Source organism: Bubalus kerabau, chromosome 15 (genome assembly GCF_029407905.1).
Source record: "Bubalus kerabau isolate K-KA32 ecotype Philippines breed swamp buffalo chromosome 15, PCC_UOA_SB_1v2, whole genome shotgun sequence".
NCBI classification, from domain to species: domain Eukaryota; kingdom Metazoa; phylum Chordata; class Mammalia; order Artiodactyla; family Bovidae; genus Bubalus; species Bubalus kerabau.
Genome location: NC_073638.1, coordinates 15,414,240 through 15,432,175, shown reverse-complemented (window position 1 = coordinate 15,432,175; position 17,936 = coordinate 15,414,240). Strand labels below are relative to the sequence as shown.

Below are 17,936 nucleotides of genomic sequence, written 5' to 3'. Positions count from 1 at the left end.
AGTTATCCCTGGAGAGCTCTACTGCACCTAAAAAGAAAACGCTGTGGACAGAGGGTCAGGAACATGCCGATTGCCCCTGTGGGGTCTGGAAAGCTTCCTGATAGACGTAAGCTGGACCACAAGGGACGGCCATGACTTGGAAAGACAGTTTGGGAGGAGGGAGGTGGCCCTTGAGGGAAGAGGGACAGTGTGAGTGAGTGCTGGAAGCAGGGAGCCTGCTGGAGCCTTTGAGAAGCTACGAGCAGACCAACACAGGGGCCGAGTTAAACGGTGGTTATCATCGCCGTGAATGACAAAGTTGCTTTGGTGGCTCTAGTGGTAAAGAACCTGTCTGCCCCTCCCTGCAGGAGACACACGAGACACAGGTTCCATCCTTGGGTGGGGAAGATCCCCTGGAGGAGGGCCTGGCCACTTCTTGCCTGGAGAATCGCATCCCAAAGTAGTTTACAGGGTCGCAAAGAATCGGACATGATTGAAGCAACTTAGCACACACTAGATTCTTTTAGATTGTTTTACATTATAGGTTATTACAAGATATTGAGTAAGTGTTTCTAATAGAGTAGGATTTTCAGACTCGGAGTCTTCAGTGCTGAAAGGGGTAAAAGTTAAAGGTCGTTTCTCCTCTTTGCCAGCCTGCAGCACCTATATGGCCCCCCTCCTTATAACTCCACCCGCCACCCTCCAGCTCACCCCTTACCCCACTGGAGGGAGCATCGCTGCACCTTGACGGCTCTGGCACCATGCTGAAATCTGTGCCTTGGTCTGCAACCATCAAGGCTCCCTCCCCATCCACACAACAGCCATCTACATGAATGCATACAGGACTCCTGCCCTACGTCTTCCCTTCTCTTGACTGTGGGATTCTTTCAGCAGTTCCTGTTCCCCATTTTTCTACTTTTCTCTTGTTCTCCTCTGAACATGTTCATTTATTTCTCCCAAGGTGCAGCTTTGGACAACCCACCATGCCCACCTTCTCTGAGTGCCAGTAAGTACTCCTCTGGGTATTGGGAACACAGCAGTGAGGTAAGTAGACAATTTGTTGATGGAAAGGGAAGGGGGAGTTGGGGCGGGGCATGAGAAAACTGAGGTGTGTTGGTCATTTACCAGGTAGGGCAGGATGCAAAGAGATTTACACATGTTATGTCTTATTCTTCCCAAATGGAACCATTACTCCCATTTTGCAGATCAGCAAACTGAGACTCAGGGAAATGAAATTGCTCAATCAAAGTCAAGTAAGTAGTGGAGCTCTGATTGGAGCCTGCCTCTGTCTGACTGCAGACAGACAGACAGCTGTGTCAGAAGATCAGCCCTGGTCTTGAATACCTTTGAATCTCCAAATTTAGAACAGCGTCTTACATACAGTAGGTGCTCAGTTTTAAGCAGTTTTTAGACACACTCTGTAAAAGCATTGCCTCACTATTTATAGTAAGCAAAACATATTCTAGCTCTATTTCCTGCATATCTTTTTTTGTTTCTTCTCCACTTCAAAACCACAAACATCCCCCCTCCCACCTCCTCCTTCTCCCAGCCCTCCTTGAGGGATCTTCCAGCTTTCCTGCTGGGCCCTGGTGCTCTAGGGCTTCTGACAGCCTATTAAATAGTTTTATTCTGTCCTCACATGTTTTATGAGATTTTTTCCAATGACCCAGCTCAGGAGATAATGGGAGGACAGATGTGGTTCATCAGGGGCTGACAGATGGGCCTGCAGCCTTTGGTGATTTTCAAGTGGAAGAAAACTGAAACTCAAGAGAAGGAGTTTGATTTTTTTTTTCTCCCCTCTGATTTAAACGGCCTCAAACAACTCCACCTTCTGCAGCCTGACCAGTGTCCTGAGGGGCAGCATCAGTTCCAGCGGACTCTGGACTGGAGCCCCCTTGTAGCTAGTGATGGGACAGCCAGGATGAACCCAGTTCCTTCCTTCCTCACACCCAGTTCATCGCTCCTCTTCCTTGAGTCGTGGTCAACAAAAGGGCAGTAAAATGTATCAACTCTGAGTGTCACTTTCCTCTTGAGACTCTGGACCTTGGCTTTTCTGTCTACTTTTAAGGGCAAGTGCATTGTCTTTGGCAACTTTGTGAGAGTGTTCCCTCTAAACTGAAACTTCTCTTCCTCCAAAAAGAGAGAAGAAATCAAGGAAAGGAAGGAGGGAGAGAGAACTAATATTTAGTGAACATTTAGGCTTTTTACATGTATGTCATTTAAATGCCACAGAAATTAATGAAGAAATGGCAGAGCACTGCCCAAAGCCATGATGTTGGCGAAAGGCAGGGTAGGGTGCTGGGTTGGATATGTCTGTTGAATATGAGATTCTGATTGACTGCTCAGCAGATGACTGGAAACAAAGAACAGAAGCTTGGGAAATAGATGTAGATGGGGGGAAATAGAAATACATGAGCCAGAGTTGGAGTTGTGGGGATCAGCCGCATAAAGCCATACTGTGGCTTCCTAAAAGAGTGTAACCCAGTGGAGCAACTCTGTTCTACCTGTACCCAGCTCCACACCACCATGATCCACCAGCTGCAGAACTCGCAAAACTCAGGGGACTGTGCCTTTGCTATTCTGTGTGAGTTTTCCTCAGAATGTTAAGGGTGGAGGAGGTTGCTAAGGGCAATAGGCAGGAGAGGCTTAAATAGAGGTGACTACGAAATGAAAGGAAGGATGAGCGGTCAGCCCTCTGGGAGACCATACAAGAAGCACCCAAGTAGGGCATTCTCGGGAGAAGGCAATGGCACCCCACTCTAGTACTGTTGCCTGGAAAATCCCATGGATGGAGGAGCCTGGTAGGCTGCAGTCCATGGGGTCGCTAAAAGTCAGACACGACTGAGCGACTTCACTTTCACTTTCCACTTTCATGCACTGGAGAAGGAAATGGCAACCTACTCCAGTGTTCTTGCCTGGAGAATCCCATGGATGGAGAAGCCTGGTAGGCTGCAGTCCATGGGGTCGCACAGAGTCGGACACGACTGAAGCGACTTAGCAGCAGTAGCAGCAGCAGGGCATTCTCAAAAATGCAGCAGCCAGGGGACAATAAGGCAGCTTCAGTCAGGGTCTGATGCCCATACTCCCGTTATCCTGCCCTGTGTGGACTCATCATAACTTTGGAGCAACTGCCCGAATGTCTTCAGTAGAGCCCTGCTCAACTTCCCTGAATTTATTACAGCATTGTTCATAGAGGAAGCAGTTGATACAGTCATAACAGCATGCCCCCTCCTGGACCATGGAGAAGCAATTGGGATTGTTGTTTAGTCCCTCAGCTGTGACCGACTCTTGTGACCCCTTGGACTGTAGCCCGCCAGGCTCTTCTGTCCATGGGATTTCCCAGGCAAGAATACTGGAGTGGGTTGCCATTTCCTTCTTCAGGGGATCTTCCCGACCAAGGGATGGAACCTGAGTCTACTGCTTGGTAGGTGCATTCTTTACCACTGAGCCACCTGGGAAGGTTGTAGAAGCGTCACACACTAAGTTTGGAATTGGTTGGGGAAAAAAGATTGTGTGTGTGTGTGTGTGTGTGTGTGTGTGTGTGTCTGTGTTTATGAGAAAGTGTGTCTGGGGTGTGTGTGCTTGACTTTAAAAGCATTTTATTATAGCTACTTTGAGCACAGACTAGCTTATGAACATCCACACTGATACCTACACCAAATGTTACTGATCAGTGTTCTTTGCCTCCTTAATCAGTAGAAAGTAATCAGGGACCAGACAGGACATTCAGGCAAGGCTTTACTGGGGCGCCTGCTGCAGGAGGAGGGGAACAAAAACAAATGACAGGTTCCTTGTTAGCTTGCTCCCTGAGGAGGGCTGAGTTGGTTCCTTATTTAGAATGAAGGTAGGGATGTGGCCACGGGTCAGACTGGAGAGGTGGCTTAAGGGGTCTGCCCGCCACTTTAGGTGGTGTGTATGCAGGGGGCATGCACAGTACCCTGCTTTTGCTCCCTACTCTTCTGAAGTGGCAGCTGGACTTTTTGGTATCTTTATACCTTGTTGTCAGGTTCACCCCAACTGTGCATGCACACAATTAGTTTTTGTCCCTTACAGTTTGTTTGTATTTTGTTGCCCGAGGAGACATTTGTCCAGATTCAAGCATTGCAGCAGTTCAACAGAGGGTCCCAGGTCCTAGCCTGTCACAAAGACAGTATTCAATGTAGAAAAAATGATTGTTACATGTAACATATTATGCTGGAGACTTTAAATGCATAACATGAAGTTCCTCCTTTTTAGAGGAAAAAATCCAGTCTACCAAAGGGATAAGACAAAGGCACAAATGAACTTTTAAAAAAGACAGGATATATGTATTGATATATGTGTGTTATCTGAACCAATGACATCTATTTCTTAGCATAAAGAAGGCCGAGAGGAAAGGCAAAATATTGCTGACATCACTTCATTTTGACATCTAGTAATTTATTCAAGAGGTACCTTGGTTTAAAAAAAGTGACCAGACGCATTTCTTTCCTTTCCTTTATAAGTAACCCAAGGGAGATTCAATATATACTACATGTCTAAACCTGGAACTGAAATAAATTTAGTTCGTTCAGTTTGAGTTTCTTCAACCTGCCCAAGAGGCTGGAAATAGAAATTAAATTGAATTATGGCTATTTATATATTTGTATGCCTGAGACTATTGCCTGAGAGTTATACTTGTTAAATATAGGGCAAGGATTATCTATGAGTAGATAGTATAGAATAAATAGATAAATAGGTAATTAACTATGTAATATTTAATATTAATATGATATTGGTGAAAAAGATAGTTTAGGCCAAGACAGAAACAAGATAATGCAATGTTTCCCAAACTAAGACAAAAATCGATATCTACTGGAGAGCTTTGAAAAGTATGGCTGCCTGGGAGTTAGCCCCTAAGATTTTGATTTAACTGGATTGGGCATGGCCTTATCAGTGGTGTTCAAAGGTCCCAGGTAGTTCTAATGTGCAGCCAAGGATGAGAATCATGAGGATACAGAAGGAAAGTTCAGAGAATAAAAAGACACCTTGAAAATCTAGGACATGATTTCCAAAATTAAGCAAAAAAATAAAATTTTCAGTGAAATAATTGAAACAGAAATAGTAGAAAATGCCCTAGAAGGTATAACAAAAAGATAGAGACCAAATTATGAGAAAAAATGAAGGACAGAAGTGTTGGTTTACCAAGGAGTTGGAATTCTGGACAAGATGAACAGAGGAAGTGGAGAAAACAGATTTTTCAGAGGGATGAGAAATTTTACTAGAGCTGTAGGCTGTGAATCGCCAAAGGACTCACTGAGAATCAAACATAATAAGTGGTGATGGACACACAGCTAGATATATCACTGGGGGATTTTGGAACAGAAAAGAAAGACAGAATATCCCAAGAGACTGCAGAGATTCAAAACAAAACCCAAACTAGGACATATATAAAAGAACACAAAAATAATTGGCATCAGCATTTTCAAGAAGGCTGAAATTTAGAAGAAAATGGAACAAAGCATTTAAATTCTAAGACAAGTTTGTTTCAAACCACACTTCTCAATACTTTGGCTACCTGATGAGAAAAACCGACTCATTGGAAAAGACCCAGATGCTGGGAAAGATTGAAGGCAGGAGAAGGGAGCAACTGAGGATAAGATGGTTGGATGGCATCACCAACTCAATGGACATGAGTAAGCAAACTCTGGGAGATAGTGAAGGACAGCGAGGCCTGACCTGCTGCAGTCCATGGGGTTGCAAAGAATCGGATATAATTTAGTGACTGAACAACAACAGGAAAACTATCAATTGAGGGTTTGTGTGTGTGTGTGGCGGGGGGAGAGGGTGAGGTGGGTAGAATAAAGCTAGCTGTCTACATAAGGGACTCAGATATGTTACCCCTCACTCATCCTTTCCTAGGAAGTTATTTCAGAATGTACTCCATGAAAAAAAAAGGCGGCACAAATTAAGAAGGAAGTAGACGTGGGACACTGAAAATAGGGGACTCTATCTGGGAAAGAATGAAAAGCTGACCTATAACTACACTCATGGTGGGACTACTACTCCATCTGGAAGACTCTGGGAAAGAGAGAGAGAATTTGACCGCTTACCTTATATAATGAAATATTTTTTTAAATGAAGACAATAGAGAAGAAAAGAAAGTCACTATGAAACTCTTAAGAAAACAAAAATGCTAAGTAAGAAAATTCAATAATATTGGCATTTTAAGTTCTTTGAGCTATCAAATCTTTTGAAGTAATTAATTCAGCTTTTTACAAAATATTTCCTGCTTTCAATGTCATTCATAGAAAGTCCATCTCAACTCAAACACATTATTTTAGCCATATTTTTCACCCGTACATTTATTTAGTTTTTTCCTTTAAATCTTTAAACTGCATGAAATTTATCCTGGAGGACTGTGAAGCAGCTATTAGGGGAACAGCTCTGTGCTGGCCCCCAGGACAGCACACGTCTTCCCTCCATTAAGATGCCTGCTACTGCTAAGTCACTTCAGTCGTGTCCGACTCTGTGCGACCCCATAGACGGCAGCCCACCAGGCTCCACCATCCCTGGGATTCTCCAGGCAAGAACACTGGAGTGGGTTACCATTTCCTTCTCCAGTGCATGAAGTAAAAGTGAAAGTGAAGTCATGCAGTCGTGTCTGACTCTTAGTGACCCCATGGACTACAGCCTACCAGGCTCCTCCGTCTGTGGGATTTTCCAGGCAAGAGTACCGGAGTGGGTTGCCATTGCCTTCTCCACTGAAGGAATTGAGAACCTCTTAATTCAAAACCGTAGGAGAAGGAAATGGCAACCCACTCCAGTATTCTTGCCTGGAGAATCCCATGGACAAAGGAGCCTGGTGGGCTACAGTACATGAGGTTGCAAAGAGTCAGACATGAATGAGTGACTAACACAGACACACACACACACACACACACACACACACATTTTTATGATAGAACAAACAACAGGCATTCAAACTTATCGGCAGCCCATGCTATATGCTAGAAGAGGCGGGTAGAACCCTACTATATCTCTGCCAGGTACTCAACCTTAAATTGATTCCCATCAAACCCCCTTACTCATCACCCTGGTTACCGCTGTTTCATAGGTGAGAAATGTCAGAAGGGCTATTTCACACAAAAAGGAAGTCAAGCATAGCAGTTAAGAGGTGGTGGTGGTGGTTTAGTTGCTAAGTTGTGTCCAGCTCTTGCATCCCCATGGACTGTAGCCTGCCAGGCTCCTCTGTCCATGGGATTCTCCAGGCAAGAACACTGGAGTGGGTTTCCCTTTCCTTCTCCAAGCAGTTAAAAGGATGGGCTGCAAATAGACACTGCAAGGTTTGAATCTTGGCCTTATTCTCTTAAAAATTTATGACTTGGTTTGTTTTTAAATTTCTCTTATACACTTCAATTTCCTTGTTTATAAAACACAGAAAATAACGCCGCCTGCCTTACAGGGAGCAGTGTTGATTACATGCATGTAGCACATTTGGAAATGTTACCTAGTTCGCTTTAGTGGAACCCGAGGTGACAGAGCTGGGCTTCACATTCAGGCCCATCTTGCTTCCAAGTTCTGGCTCTTGGCGGGATTAGACGGTTTCCTCAGCCACACCTATGCAAGATGTGTTGCAAAGAGAATGTTAGGCATTTTTGCTAGGAAGGCTGATACTGGCTTTATAAATCTGAGAGCTGAAACTGTACCATTTATATGTGTCCTTGATCTATGACCAGTTACATAATGTTGTCTCACATTGGAAAATATTAGGAAAATGGAAAAAGAAATCATTGAAATTAGTTTTACTCTGATTCTTCCTGAATCTATTGGGCTCCAATAGGTTATCTGAAGTAACTGGATCTCAGAAGAAGGGTGTATGCACCTAAATTGGGCCCTTGGGTATGAGTTATAAGCCCTTTATATATTAAAAAGTTTTATTATGATTAATTGCTAATTCTTTTCCTCAAGACTTTACCCATTACCCCAAGAACTAGTTTTGGAAATCTAAATAATGCTTCTCACTTCTGTAAGCACATTTTCACGTAGTTTTAGGCACTCAAATGTGTCCCAGCATGTATTACTACTGATCCAATCACTCAGCCTGAATTTCCTTAGCTTTGAATAACCCAGTATTTCCTTCCTATGTAAATATTGCTATGAAGAAAATTGAAAAATGTGAAGGCACTTTAGAAATTGAAAGTTGGAGATAAAAACATTTCAGTATTATGAGAGGCTTTTAAAAAACACTAGTCAAGGGGCTTCCCTGATGGTTCAGTGGTTAAGACGCCATGTTCCCAATGCAGGGGGCCCAGGTTTGATCTCGTCAGGGAACTAGATCCCACAACTAGGACCCAGCACAGCCAAATTAAAACAAAAAAAACCCACTCGTCAAAGTATTCAAACATCAATGTAAATTGCTCAGTTGGGAAAAACTCAAAAACACAAGGCATAAACTTGGTCAAGACCTGGGCTGTAATTCCAGTTCTCCTCTGGACTCAGGTTAACCTGTGTCCAAGCTTCCACTGAGGATCCTAGAGAAGGGAGTTTAAATAAATGCCAGTGATAAAGAACAAGTTATTTTTGCTTTAAAGGTTTTACCTTTAACCCTACCAAGCTCAACATCATTTACAATAGAGGAATCCTATGAATGGGTCTCTATCTGTAAAAGATTCAATTCCCAGTCTTACATTTTCTATCAAAATGATAACCTTAAAAATCCTAGCCAAGGTTTAGGGAAACTTCATTTCCCAGCTGTGTAAACACTCCCACTTCCTGTATCCATATCCTCGTATTTCCAAAGGTTTTACTTCATATATTGCTTGACGTTAAACTCTCCCAGGCTTTGCATCTAGTGAGTGTCAGTGTGCCAACTCTCTCTCACTCAAGAGAAACATGGCAGCTGCGTACCCAGAGCACAGGTGAATGCCACATGCTTCCTGGGCACACTTAAGAAGCTCTTTCTTGTCTGGGGCTGAGAGAAAAGAAAGGGGCAATCCCAAAGTGAGAGGTACCCCATGCTCCCTCACACATGCACTCAGGGTGCTTTCTGCTTGACAACACTCCTCTGTACCAACACAGTGGTCCAAAATGGAATCCCTTTAATCTTTCATCACACTTTTCAAAAGATAGAGGAGATATCATGAATTAACTGACTTGAGATATGAGGAGAAAAAGTTTACAAAGAAATACAACACACAGAAGAAAATATGCAATGTTTTACTAGCTGCATACATTTCAACAAACAAGTTGGGGACACAGATTTGGCTATTTAGATTATTAAAAATATTTATTACAAGGTTTCTTTTCCTATATTTAAGAGAAAACACATGACTGGAAATATTGAGATGGAAACGGTTAAATCAATTCCCAAGTCCTTATTAAGTAATTAATCAATAAAGGAAAAGATACTTTAGAACTAAAAATTAGGGAAGCCTATACACAATTTAGATAAGGGTGGGAGAGAAAAATAAATCAAAATGAAGTCAGATCGTTTACATTTTATAGCCTTCAATTCAGCACATAAAACTGTACTATTTAATGTATTTCTCCATGAACTTTTTGTGAAATTCAGATCGAAGCGTATCATTGACAAATCTTTTGTCTTTCTTCTGATCATCTACACCTTTTGCACAGTTCTTGAAGACAACATCATCGTCCCACCTGAAAGAAGAAAAATAGAACAATCTTAAAATACCTGTATCAAGAGCTAAAAACATTATGTGAACTGCAACGCTTCCTCATGCTCAACATACACATCATTTGATGCTGCAATTATACCCAAAAGAATAAGTAATTTTTAAGAGGCAGTTGGCTTGCTTTTTTAACAGGAAGAGTAATCGCTATTTTAAAATACACACAATGTTCTTATTATTCTTCCAGTATAAGAAACTTTGAGTTAAAAAAGCAGAAGTTGCATAAATATTTAATGTTTTCAGGTCTAAAACAAAGAGGCAGCACCTGGTACTACCCTGATTAGTATGAATAGGTCTCAAGGATAACTGGGCAAGTCACTATAGTTAGATTATGTAGTTTTAAGGATTTTATATATACTCTGTAACCATTTAACAATGTAGGACAAAAGAAGAAACTATTAGGGTATAATAATTAAGGCTCATATGTTGGCCCACATCTACATTAACCACAAGGAAAAAGCAGCTGAAGAGCTTAGGGCAGAACTCTAGTTAAGACTCTCGTGGTTGGCTTTCATAATGTATAAACTTTAAAAAAAAACAACAAACGAACAGGCAGCCTGGGATGGGCTTAAAAACATGTTTTAGAGAAAATAAAGACTATTATTTCAAAATATCATCTAGCATATACAACACAAACTCATATATACAATATATGAGTTCTCATAAATACATATCAAATGAAAGGCTATACAATGTGAGTGAGTGTGGATGTATGCAAGTCAGAGGAAACCGCACGTGGAAAATCAGCAAAGAACACGGGCATCTTTGAAAAGTGTTTCAAGTCATCACTGGTGCAGCGCAGAGAAATGGGGAAAGCTGAGCAGAGCTAGGTCAAGCGTGATCTGCGTATTAAGGGATGTCTCAACCTCCAAACATTTCTATCTGTACCAAACAAGGTAGAACTACCATATAGTTTAATACAACCAAAAAACTACACATACAACTTGTATTTTATATACAATCTGTACTGTATACATATATATAAAATCTCCAACTTATTTACTGTACAATACCTTCTTTTAACTTTGAAGTTGGCCTGAGGCTGGGATGGGCCAGTGAGATTAAGAAGAGGATTTCCACTCAGAATGTTTTCCATACGAATCCTTTCTTCTTCAGCCTTTTGTTCTTGTTCCTGTCAACAATATGGGAAGATTCATAAGCAAAAGATTCATTTACTTATATTAACTCTGGCGTCAATCTTATTATCATAACTCATATTTTAAAAAACTGTTAGGATTTTTAGAGGGAGATGGGATAAGCATCAAGATAGCATTGTTTTTGTTTTTAAAGATATACCAAAAAAGTCCTACTGATATAATTTGGTACTTTCATTATAAATATTTCATGTTTGTTATCATTCATTAGTCTCTGACTTTGAAATTCTTGAGTTGCATATTTATTTAAACATATTTTCTTTCTTGAATTACATACAAAATTACACAATTCCTTAGAGAGTATATCAGTAAACATTCTAATTATTTAAGAACATGTTTAAACATCAAAAAGACACATTAGGCAAAGCAATTTATCTCAATTTCTAAAGAAGGGTTAATATCGCAGATAATAAATAATCTTTTGACTCAATAACAATGTAAACTAGCATCTCTAGGACTGGTGACAAGTTATTATTAACCAAGAACAGTTTCCTATTATTTCCTTTAGAGTTATTGGTTGACTCCCACACGTAGCACTGGGGAAAAAAGGGGCCAACTCTTTCCATACTCAAGTACCAGGTGCACTGTTTCATGACCACAGGTATATAGGATGGACAGCCTGTGGTTTACTCAAATCCAACCATCTTGTTTTGTAAATAAATTTTACTGGAACAGTCTCATTCATTTATGTTTCCTATGGCTGCTTATCCTCCAATCAGCTGAGTTGAAAAGTTGCGACAGAAGCTATGTGGTCTGCAAGCCTAATACAGTTATTATCTAGTCTCTTGCCTGAAAAATCCCATGGATGGAGGAGCCTGGTAGGCTGCATTCCATGGGGTCGTGAAGAGTCGGACATGACTGAGTGACTTCACTTTCACTTTCACGCACTGAAGAAGGAAATGGCACCCCACTCCAGTACTCTTGCCTGGAAAATCCCATGGACCGAGGAGCCTGGAAGGCTGCAGTCCATGGGGTCGCTAAGAGTCGGACACGACTGAGCGACTTCACTGTCACTTTTCACTTTCATGTATTGGAAAAGGAAATGGCAACCCACTCCAGTGTTCTTGCCTGGAGAATCCCAGGGACGGGGGAGCCTGGTGGGCTGCCATCTATGGGGTCGCACAGAGTCGGACACTGAAGCGACTTAGCAGTAGCAGCAGCAGTCCTTCATAGAAAGTTTCCCAGCCCCTAACATAGGCTGACTGGTTTGAAAATGTTTTGAAACACCTCAGCTACTAGAGGTGCCACTATAAGCAAGACAGGGAAATAGGTACAAAACTGTCATCTGACTCCAAAAAACACCAACACATGTTTGTACAAAGAAATCAGATGCATCTTGCAAAATTGCCAAGAATTTGTTTGAAATGTTTATGCTCCAAATGCATTTAATTGTCTCTTTCTATATCCACAGCTGTTACGAAGGCCAAAAGAATCTGGAATAGAATAAGTGCCCTCTTGTGGTGTGCAGATGTAGGTATGGTCTGATAGTTCTATTGGAGTTTTGCTATCCTATACCAAATTTTGACACGAATTGTATCTTTAATGTTTTTATTCTTAATCTGAATTCTAGCTGTCTTCAAAGCCTATCCCCAATTCTACCTCTTTTCTCAATTCTTCCCTGGCCCTTCTGATCCATATGAATTCTACCTCCCTAGGTTCCAAGCATTAACCTACATCAGTCTTTTTCCTTTTTTTAAACAGAGCAATTCTTGGTTCAAATAAAATCTTACACAGAAGCCCACTTAATAAAAAAAAAAAATTGCTCTATTCTGGTTGAAAGTGGAGGCAGATAGATCTACTTGAGGGTCTCACAGTGTGCCAAATTCAACATGTTCCAAATATAACTCATCATTTCTTTTCTCTCCACCGAAACATGCCCATCCTTCTGTGTTCCATGAATTAGTGCATGGCACTCACACAGACCCAGGAACTGTCATAGCTAACTGGTCACTCTTCTTTGGTCAATTTAATCTCCCTGACAGTTAATGTCTCTCAAATTCAACTCCTAACATGCAAGAGTCTCCTAACAGGATATGAGGATTGTTGAAACAGCCTCTAATCAGTTCTTTCTTGCATCCTCCACACTTTGGCCAGAGTAATCTTTCTAAAATGCAGCCCCAACCTCACCATCTCCTGCTGAAATCGACTAATTCTGCATATCCTTTGGAACAGAGTTCAAACTCCTTTAGCACTGCTCTAGAAATGGTCAGTGCACTCACTCACTCTTGCCTCCTAAGTTTTATCTCTTATTGTTACTACTATGGGTAATACTACTATTGTTACTACTATGGGTAATTATGTAATAAAGGTACATACCATGGATCCTATTTAATTTATCTGTCTTTGAGTTAGACATTCTTTCCTTCCAAATGGAGAGACTGGGGACTCAGAAAAGCTAGGTTACATAAAATTTATTGACAGATAGCCTCAGCAAGTACCTGGAAAGAAGGCTGGGGCAGAAGACAAGGACAGAGGTAAAGATGGCATCATTATATCTGTGGGTTCTTCCTAGGTAATAACTACATCTAATCATCTTTGATTCTTCTGACACTTAATAGACATTGACTAAATGTCTGTTGAACAAATAAATGAGTGAAGAATAATTTAATGATTAGGCCTAAAGCACGTCTGAACCATTTCAAAAGAATTTTTAATGTAACTAGGAGGCTTAGGATATCACTGAATTTACCAGATTTATAGACCTACAGGTGCTGTAATATCTAGACCTGGCAAGGATGATTTCTGATATAATTGCTACTACTTAAATTAAAAAACATTTCTACTATAGTTTATGGGCGAAGATGTAAAAAACATTTAATATGTTGGTTTTACCTTCCTGGCCTGCTCTTCAGCTCTTTCTTTTTTGATTTTTTCCAGCTCTGCAAGAAGAGCTGCAGTATCGTCATCATCACTCTCCTCTTCAAAATCTTCATCTTCATCTTCCTCCTAGAAAAGAATGGTGATGGCCCGGGAGGTTAGACATAAGGCATAAGTCATATGTTTTCCATAAAAATGGCACTTATCGAATCTTTGGAGCAGGAATTTTCCCTGGGAAAGGTAAATGTAGCTAAATACAATTAGAATCAGCAACCAAACAAAAAGTAAAATAAAACCTCAGAAGTAGCTTATGACTACTTACTAAAATGTATTTTAAAATGTATTTTAGACATTATAGCAGCAAATAGTATCTTTCAAATTTACATGAACAAGGATTTATTTATGAAAATATTTGTAAAACTAGAAAAAGAACATTTTATACTGATACACACTAACTACATACTTTGAGGGTCAAAATAGTTTTATATTGCTCAAAACAACAAGGAAATAAGGATAATTGAAAGTACAAAAAAGGGTGTTAAATTCTCAGAGTAAAATAATTTCAAATGAATAATCATTAAATCTCACTTAAAACTGAGTTCCTTATATGAATTACTATGTTAATTTTTAATTTAGTCTATCAATTCTAGAATTACTAACATATATGCTTAATTAGATGCTACCCTTGAAGACTTTTCCCTGTACATAGAAAACTGCAAACTTAGTGGGACCTAAATTTGAATGTTAATGAAAGTGCCAATCCTTAAAAGCCTTCCACTTAGATCACATGTCTCCCTAAACACAGAGGGAGCATCACTGAACATGTGGAAGGGGCATCACTGGTTGAGAATATGGAAAGGTCCCTATGTTCACTGGAGGGGATGCTACTGATGAAGAGCCCAGTCTAAAGAGGTAGAGCTAGCCAATTTCATGGTTTAATACCAGGAATTATTTTTTAGGGAAGCACACCTTTCTGGCTCTCCAGAGATCAAACTTGAAATCTGATTAACAAGATAATGCTTTCTTTGTTTTAAAATAGACTATAAGGTTTAGCACTGAAGTCAGAGCTGTAACTGAATAACAGTACGTAAATACAAATTGCTTCTTAAAGCTAAAAGAATAAAAAAGTATTTCAGAAAAATGGTAAGTAAATTACTTTACATGGAGATAAGAGGAAGAAGTAAACATACATCTGTTAGTGGATCATCTGCATCAAGGTTGGCAGCAGGAATCTGGTCCAATCGAGGCTTCTTTGACACTGAAGAGGAGGTTGTATGTTCTGGGAGAACACAAACATTAGTTAACTCACTGAATCAAATCCTGCATTTCCTGTAACATTTTAGGGACTTGCAGGCACAAAGAGCTTTTAGGTCTTAAACATGACAGTAAGGATTATAACAACAGTGGCAGGCAAATAAGTCCTTGACAAATATTTGCTGAATGAGTTAACAAATGTATTGATTTTAGTATGGGAACTGTAGCCTAAGGAAATTTAAGATACAGTTTACACATGCTAGGAATAAAAATGGAAGAATTTCAAAGACAGAAACCATGGGGCCTTAAGAACTCTGGCTGCTGTAAATAGTCAAAAACTCCTTAATCTGAATTGAAATAACAGTTGCTAAATATCCCCTAGCTCTTTCTAAAACAGAAACATAAAAAGATGACATTGGTATCAATTTCATTATCATCTCTAATCCAATCCAATCCAATCTAATCTTTAAAGAAACTGCTATAGCTCTCACCCCACATTTAAAAGCAAACAAACAAACAAAAATAATAATCCATTCCTATCACCACATGAAAAGAAAAACTACTGTCAACATAATGTTACGAAAGACATGTCTAAGATAATATTGGTACCTCGGGTTGGCCGATCTCTGTTTTTTTCTCTTGCAGCAGCTCTCTCTCTCTCCTCCAACTCTCTCCTGAAGTCACGGTTTCGAACCTCTTCAGGGGCATCCTGAGTGGTCTGTCTAAAGTAGTAACAAGACAAGGCAAAGTCACTTCTAAAAAACACACGGCTGTAGTAATGGAACACAATTCAAGAAACACAACTTCATCCTGAGTCCCTGAAGCAGAAAACTCCACTAGGGGAATCAACAAAATCATTATCCGAAGGTTACTAAGAGGCATCCCGTGATGTCAAAAACCTCAAACTAAATCAACAACCTTTAAGAACCTCAAACTAAATCAACATACTTTCCCATAGTAAGGCAGCGGGTTGATCAAAACACCTTTACTTTTTGTTAGTATGCTAACTCAGGGCTTGTTACAGCAACACTTTTAATCTCATACTGATCAGTATTGATAGTGCTTGTTCCTCCTGAGAGAATGTATTATTAGTCATTGTTCAATCGACATACAGAAATTCCTGGTTAACTGGAATTTCTACTTAAGGAATATCTGGTAGCATCTTAAAATCATGGAGCATAATTTTGGGTGTCAGAAACACTACTACATTCTACTCCTATGAAAATAGATAACTTGAGTGAGAATAACCCAAACACGCTATCTCATGACTATATCATTTAACAGATTTGGTCTTGCTTGTGAAAGAAAAAATCAAAGGCTTCATTACCTATATTTTATCTTTGTATGAGAGGGTAGGTCTCTGCTTGAATACTGCTTTGAGAGCTGGCTCAAATCACCCTCACCTTTTCCTCTTCCACCTCTTGCAGGTTCAAAAGTTGGCCGAGCTGCTGTTGTCATCTTTTATGCTTTGAAGAAAAACAGCGCCAAGTTATTTTCAATATGACAAACTCTCATTTTGAAAAGCATTAATCTATATCCATCCTTGTGAAATAATTTCCCTAGCTCATTCCCTCAAACATCTGTGACCCCTGGCAATCCACCAAGTTTAAGTTTCTGTCATCTGTGAAATGGGGATATTCCTCAAAAGGTTATTAAATCAGGAGACTTGACACATCAAAACCCTTGTAAAATACAGTACAGCCATGTCTGAGTTTTAAACATCTCCACTCAACCTCATGCCACCAGACTCCTTACTCTCATTTCAACTAAACCTCACACAGCAAAACAGGCTAACAACTACAAAAGCAAAGACATCTTAAAAAAAAAAAAAATCACCAACAAAGTTACTGAGTGTTCTAGGAAAAAAGTGTGTTAAACTTCAATGACAGTTACATAGGCAAATATCTCCAACAATCTTTTGTTGATCAAATTTCCTCCAGCAGCAGCCAACATAATATAAATCAGATCTTTTCCAAGTTACAATTTAAGAAATGCTGGAAACACAAGAGCCCACCCTCAAATGACTCTAATAACCAAAAATTAGGGACCCGTTTGTGGTTACTGAAACATCCTCAAGCGTCAGAAAAGCAAGTGTCAGGGGGAAACTGGGGGAAATGATATACTTCTCTAGATTTTCCGGGAAAAAAAAAAAGGGAGAGGGATGTATCCAGAGACAGAAACAGCGTTGCAGGCCGCTGGGGAGCACCGCCGCCTCCCCCCAAAGACAGTCATCCCTGGGGCGGGGAGTTCACCTCCGGGCTGTCACAGGGAACTCGCTGACTCTTCACCCCTATCCCAGGGGGCGAGGGGTGGCCCTCCGCAAAGATGCCTTGGCGCTGCGCTCTCGGCGGCCGGCCGGAGACCAGAGACACGCTCGCTAGGCGCGGAGCCCCACCACTAGAGCGCAGCTCCGCCGCCTCCTCCGCCTTTACGGGCTCTCTGACTCCGCCCCCAGCTGCCCCTTCCGGCCCCACTGACAGCCGGCTCTCCCCACCGGCAGCTCCTGGGCCTCCACGGCCTAAACCGGGTTAGCTGACTCCGCTCCCAGCTGCCCTTTCCGGCACCGCCCATAGGCCGCTTTCCCTGTCCGGCCCCTCTGGGGCCCGCTCGGTCTGCACTGGATTCTCTGCCTCCGCCCCCAACTGCCCCTTTCCGGTCCCACCCACACTCGACTTTCCTCGTCTGGAACTCTGGCGCCTCCAGGGCCCGCACCGGGCTCTCTGCCTCCGCCGCCAACTGCCCCTTACGGACCAACCCACAGTGTGCTTTCCTCTTGCCGCTCACTTTGGCCGAACTCCGATGCCGCTGCCTCCGGAGATCATACAGACGCCATCATGACTCTCCGCTCCCAGAAACCTCTGCACCCGCGGCCAAAAAAAAAAAAAATGCCCAAGACCCGGAAGCAAACCCCAAGCTCTTCAGCCGCCCCGCGGACACAAGGACCAATTAGCGGAGACCAAGGTGGAAGTCGAAGTGACGACGCAAGGGGTGGGGCTGAAACGGCCCAGGGGGCGGGCGTTTGAAATCAGTGCTTTAGAGTAGACCCTGAACGTCGTTTTGTAGCTTCGGGAGCCAATTA

At 41.4% G+C, this 17,936-nt stretch overlaps 2 protein-coding genes and 1 long non-coding RNA gene across 7 annotated transcripts in view; 2 read left to right on the top strand and 1 right to left on the bottom strand.

Annotated features, from left to right (window-relative positions):
* The first annotated feature begins 480 nt into the window (after window positions 1-480).
* LOC129628334 (uncharacterized) lies at window positions 481-12,387 on the top strand. Its single transcript, XR_008702780.1, has 3 exons — window positions 481-598; window positions 941-1,023; window positions 12,198-12,387. It is a non-coding gene; the product is annotated as an uncharacterized LOC129628334 (long non-coding RNA).
* Window positions 9,140-17,782, bottom strand: CWC15 (CWC15 spliceosome associated protein homolog). 3 transcript variants are annotated; one of them, XM_055547749.1, is made up of 7 exons: window positions 17,642-17,782; window positions 16,185-16,323; window positions 15,467-15,579; window positions 14,794-14,882; window positions 13,619-13,732; window positions 10,646-10,764; window positions 9,140-9,600 (listed from the first exon to the last, which is right to left on the bottom strand). In XM_055547749.1, exons 2-7 carry the CDS (start codon window positions 16,313-16,315, stop codon window positions 9,471-9,473), a joined length of 696 nt encoding a protein of 231 aa, XP_055403724.1. In that variant the 5' UTR covers window positions 16,316-16,323; window positions 17,642-17,782; the 3' UTR covers window positions 9,140-9,470. The 3 variants fall into 3 exon arrangements, with proteins under 3 accessions (XP_055403724.1, XP_055403726.1, XP_055403725.1); XM_055547751.1 differs by lacking the exon at window positions 17,642-17,782 and adding an exon at window positions 17,609-17,632; XM_055547750.1 differs by lacking the exon at window positions 17,642-17,782 and adding an exon at window positions 17,110-17,339.
* Window positions 17,685-17,936, top strand: part of LOC129628330 (lysine-specific demethylase 4D-like) — a 31,104-nt gene continuing 30,852 nt past the window's right edge. For 2 of the 3 annotated variants that reach the window (XM_055547746.1, XM_055547748.1), the window contains exon 1: window positions 17,685-17,818. The gene's annotated coding sequence lies outside the window, so the exon portion shown is untranslated. Of the gene's footprint in view, window positions 17,846-17,936 lie in introns of all 3 variants that reach the window. The other variant, XM_055547747.1, reaches the window with a different exon arrangement.

What these genes read in the sequence shown, in the direction of transcription:
- CWC15 (XM_055547749.1), bottom strand. Translation starts at nt 16,315, where the DNA reads ATGACAACAGCAGCTCGGCCAACTTTTGAACCTGCAAGAGGTGGAAGA. An exon ending in CATACAAAGATAAAATATAG is followed by an intron (nt 15,580 to 16,184) that starts GTAATGAAGCCT and finishes TTACTACTTTAG; the next exon opens with ACAGACCACTCAGGATGCCC. An exon ending in AACTTCAAAGTTAAAAGAAG is followed by an intron (nt 9,601 to 10,645) that starts GTATTGTACAGT and finishes TTCTTCTTTCAG; the next exon opens with GTGGGACGATGATGTTGTCT.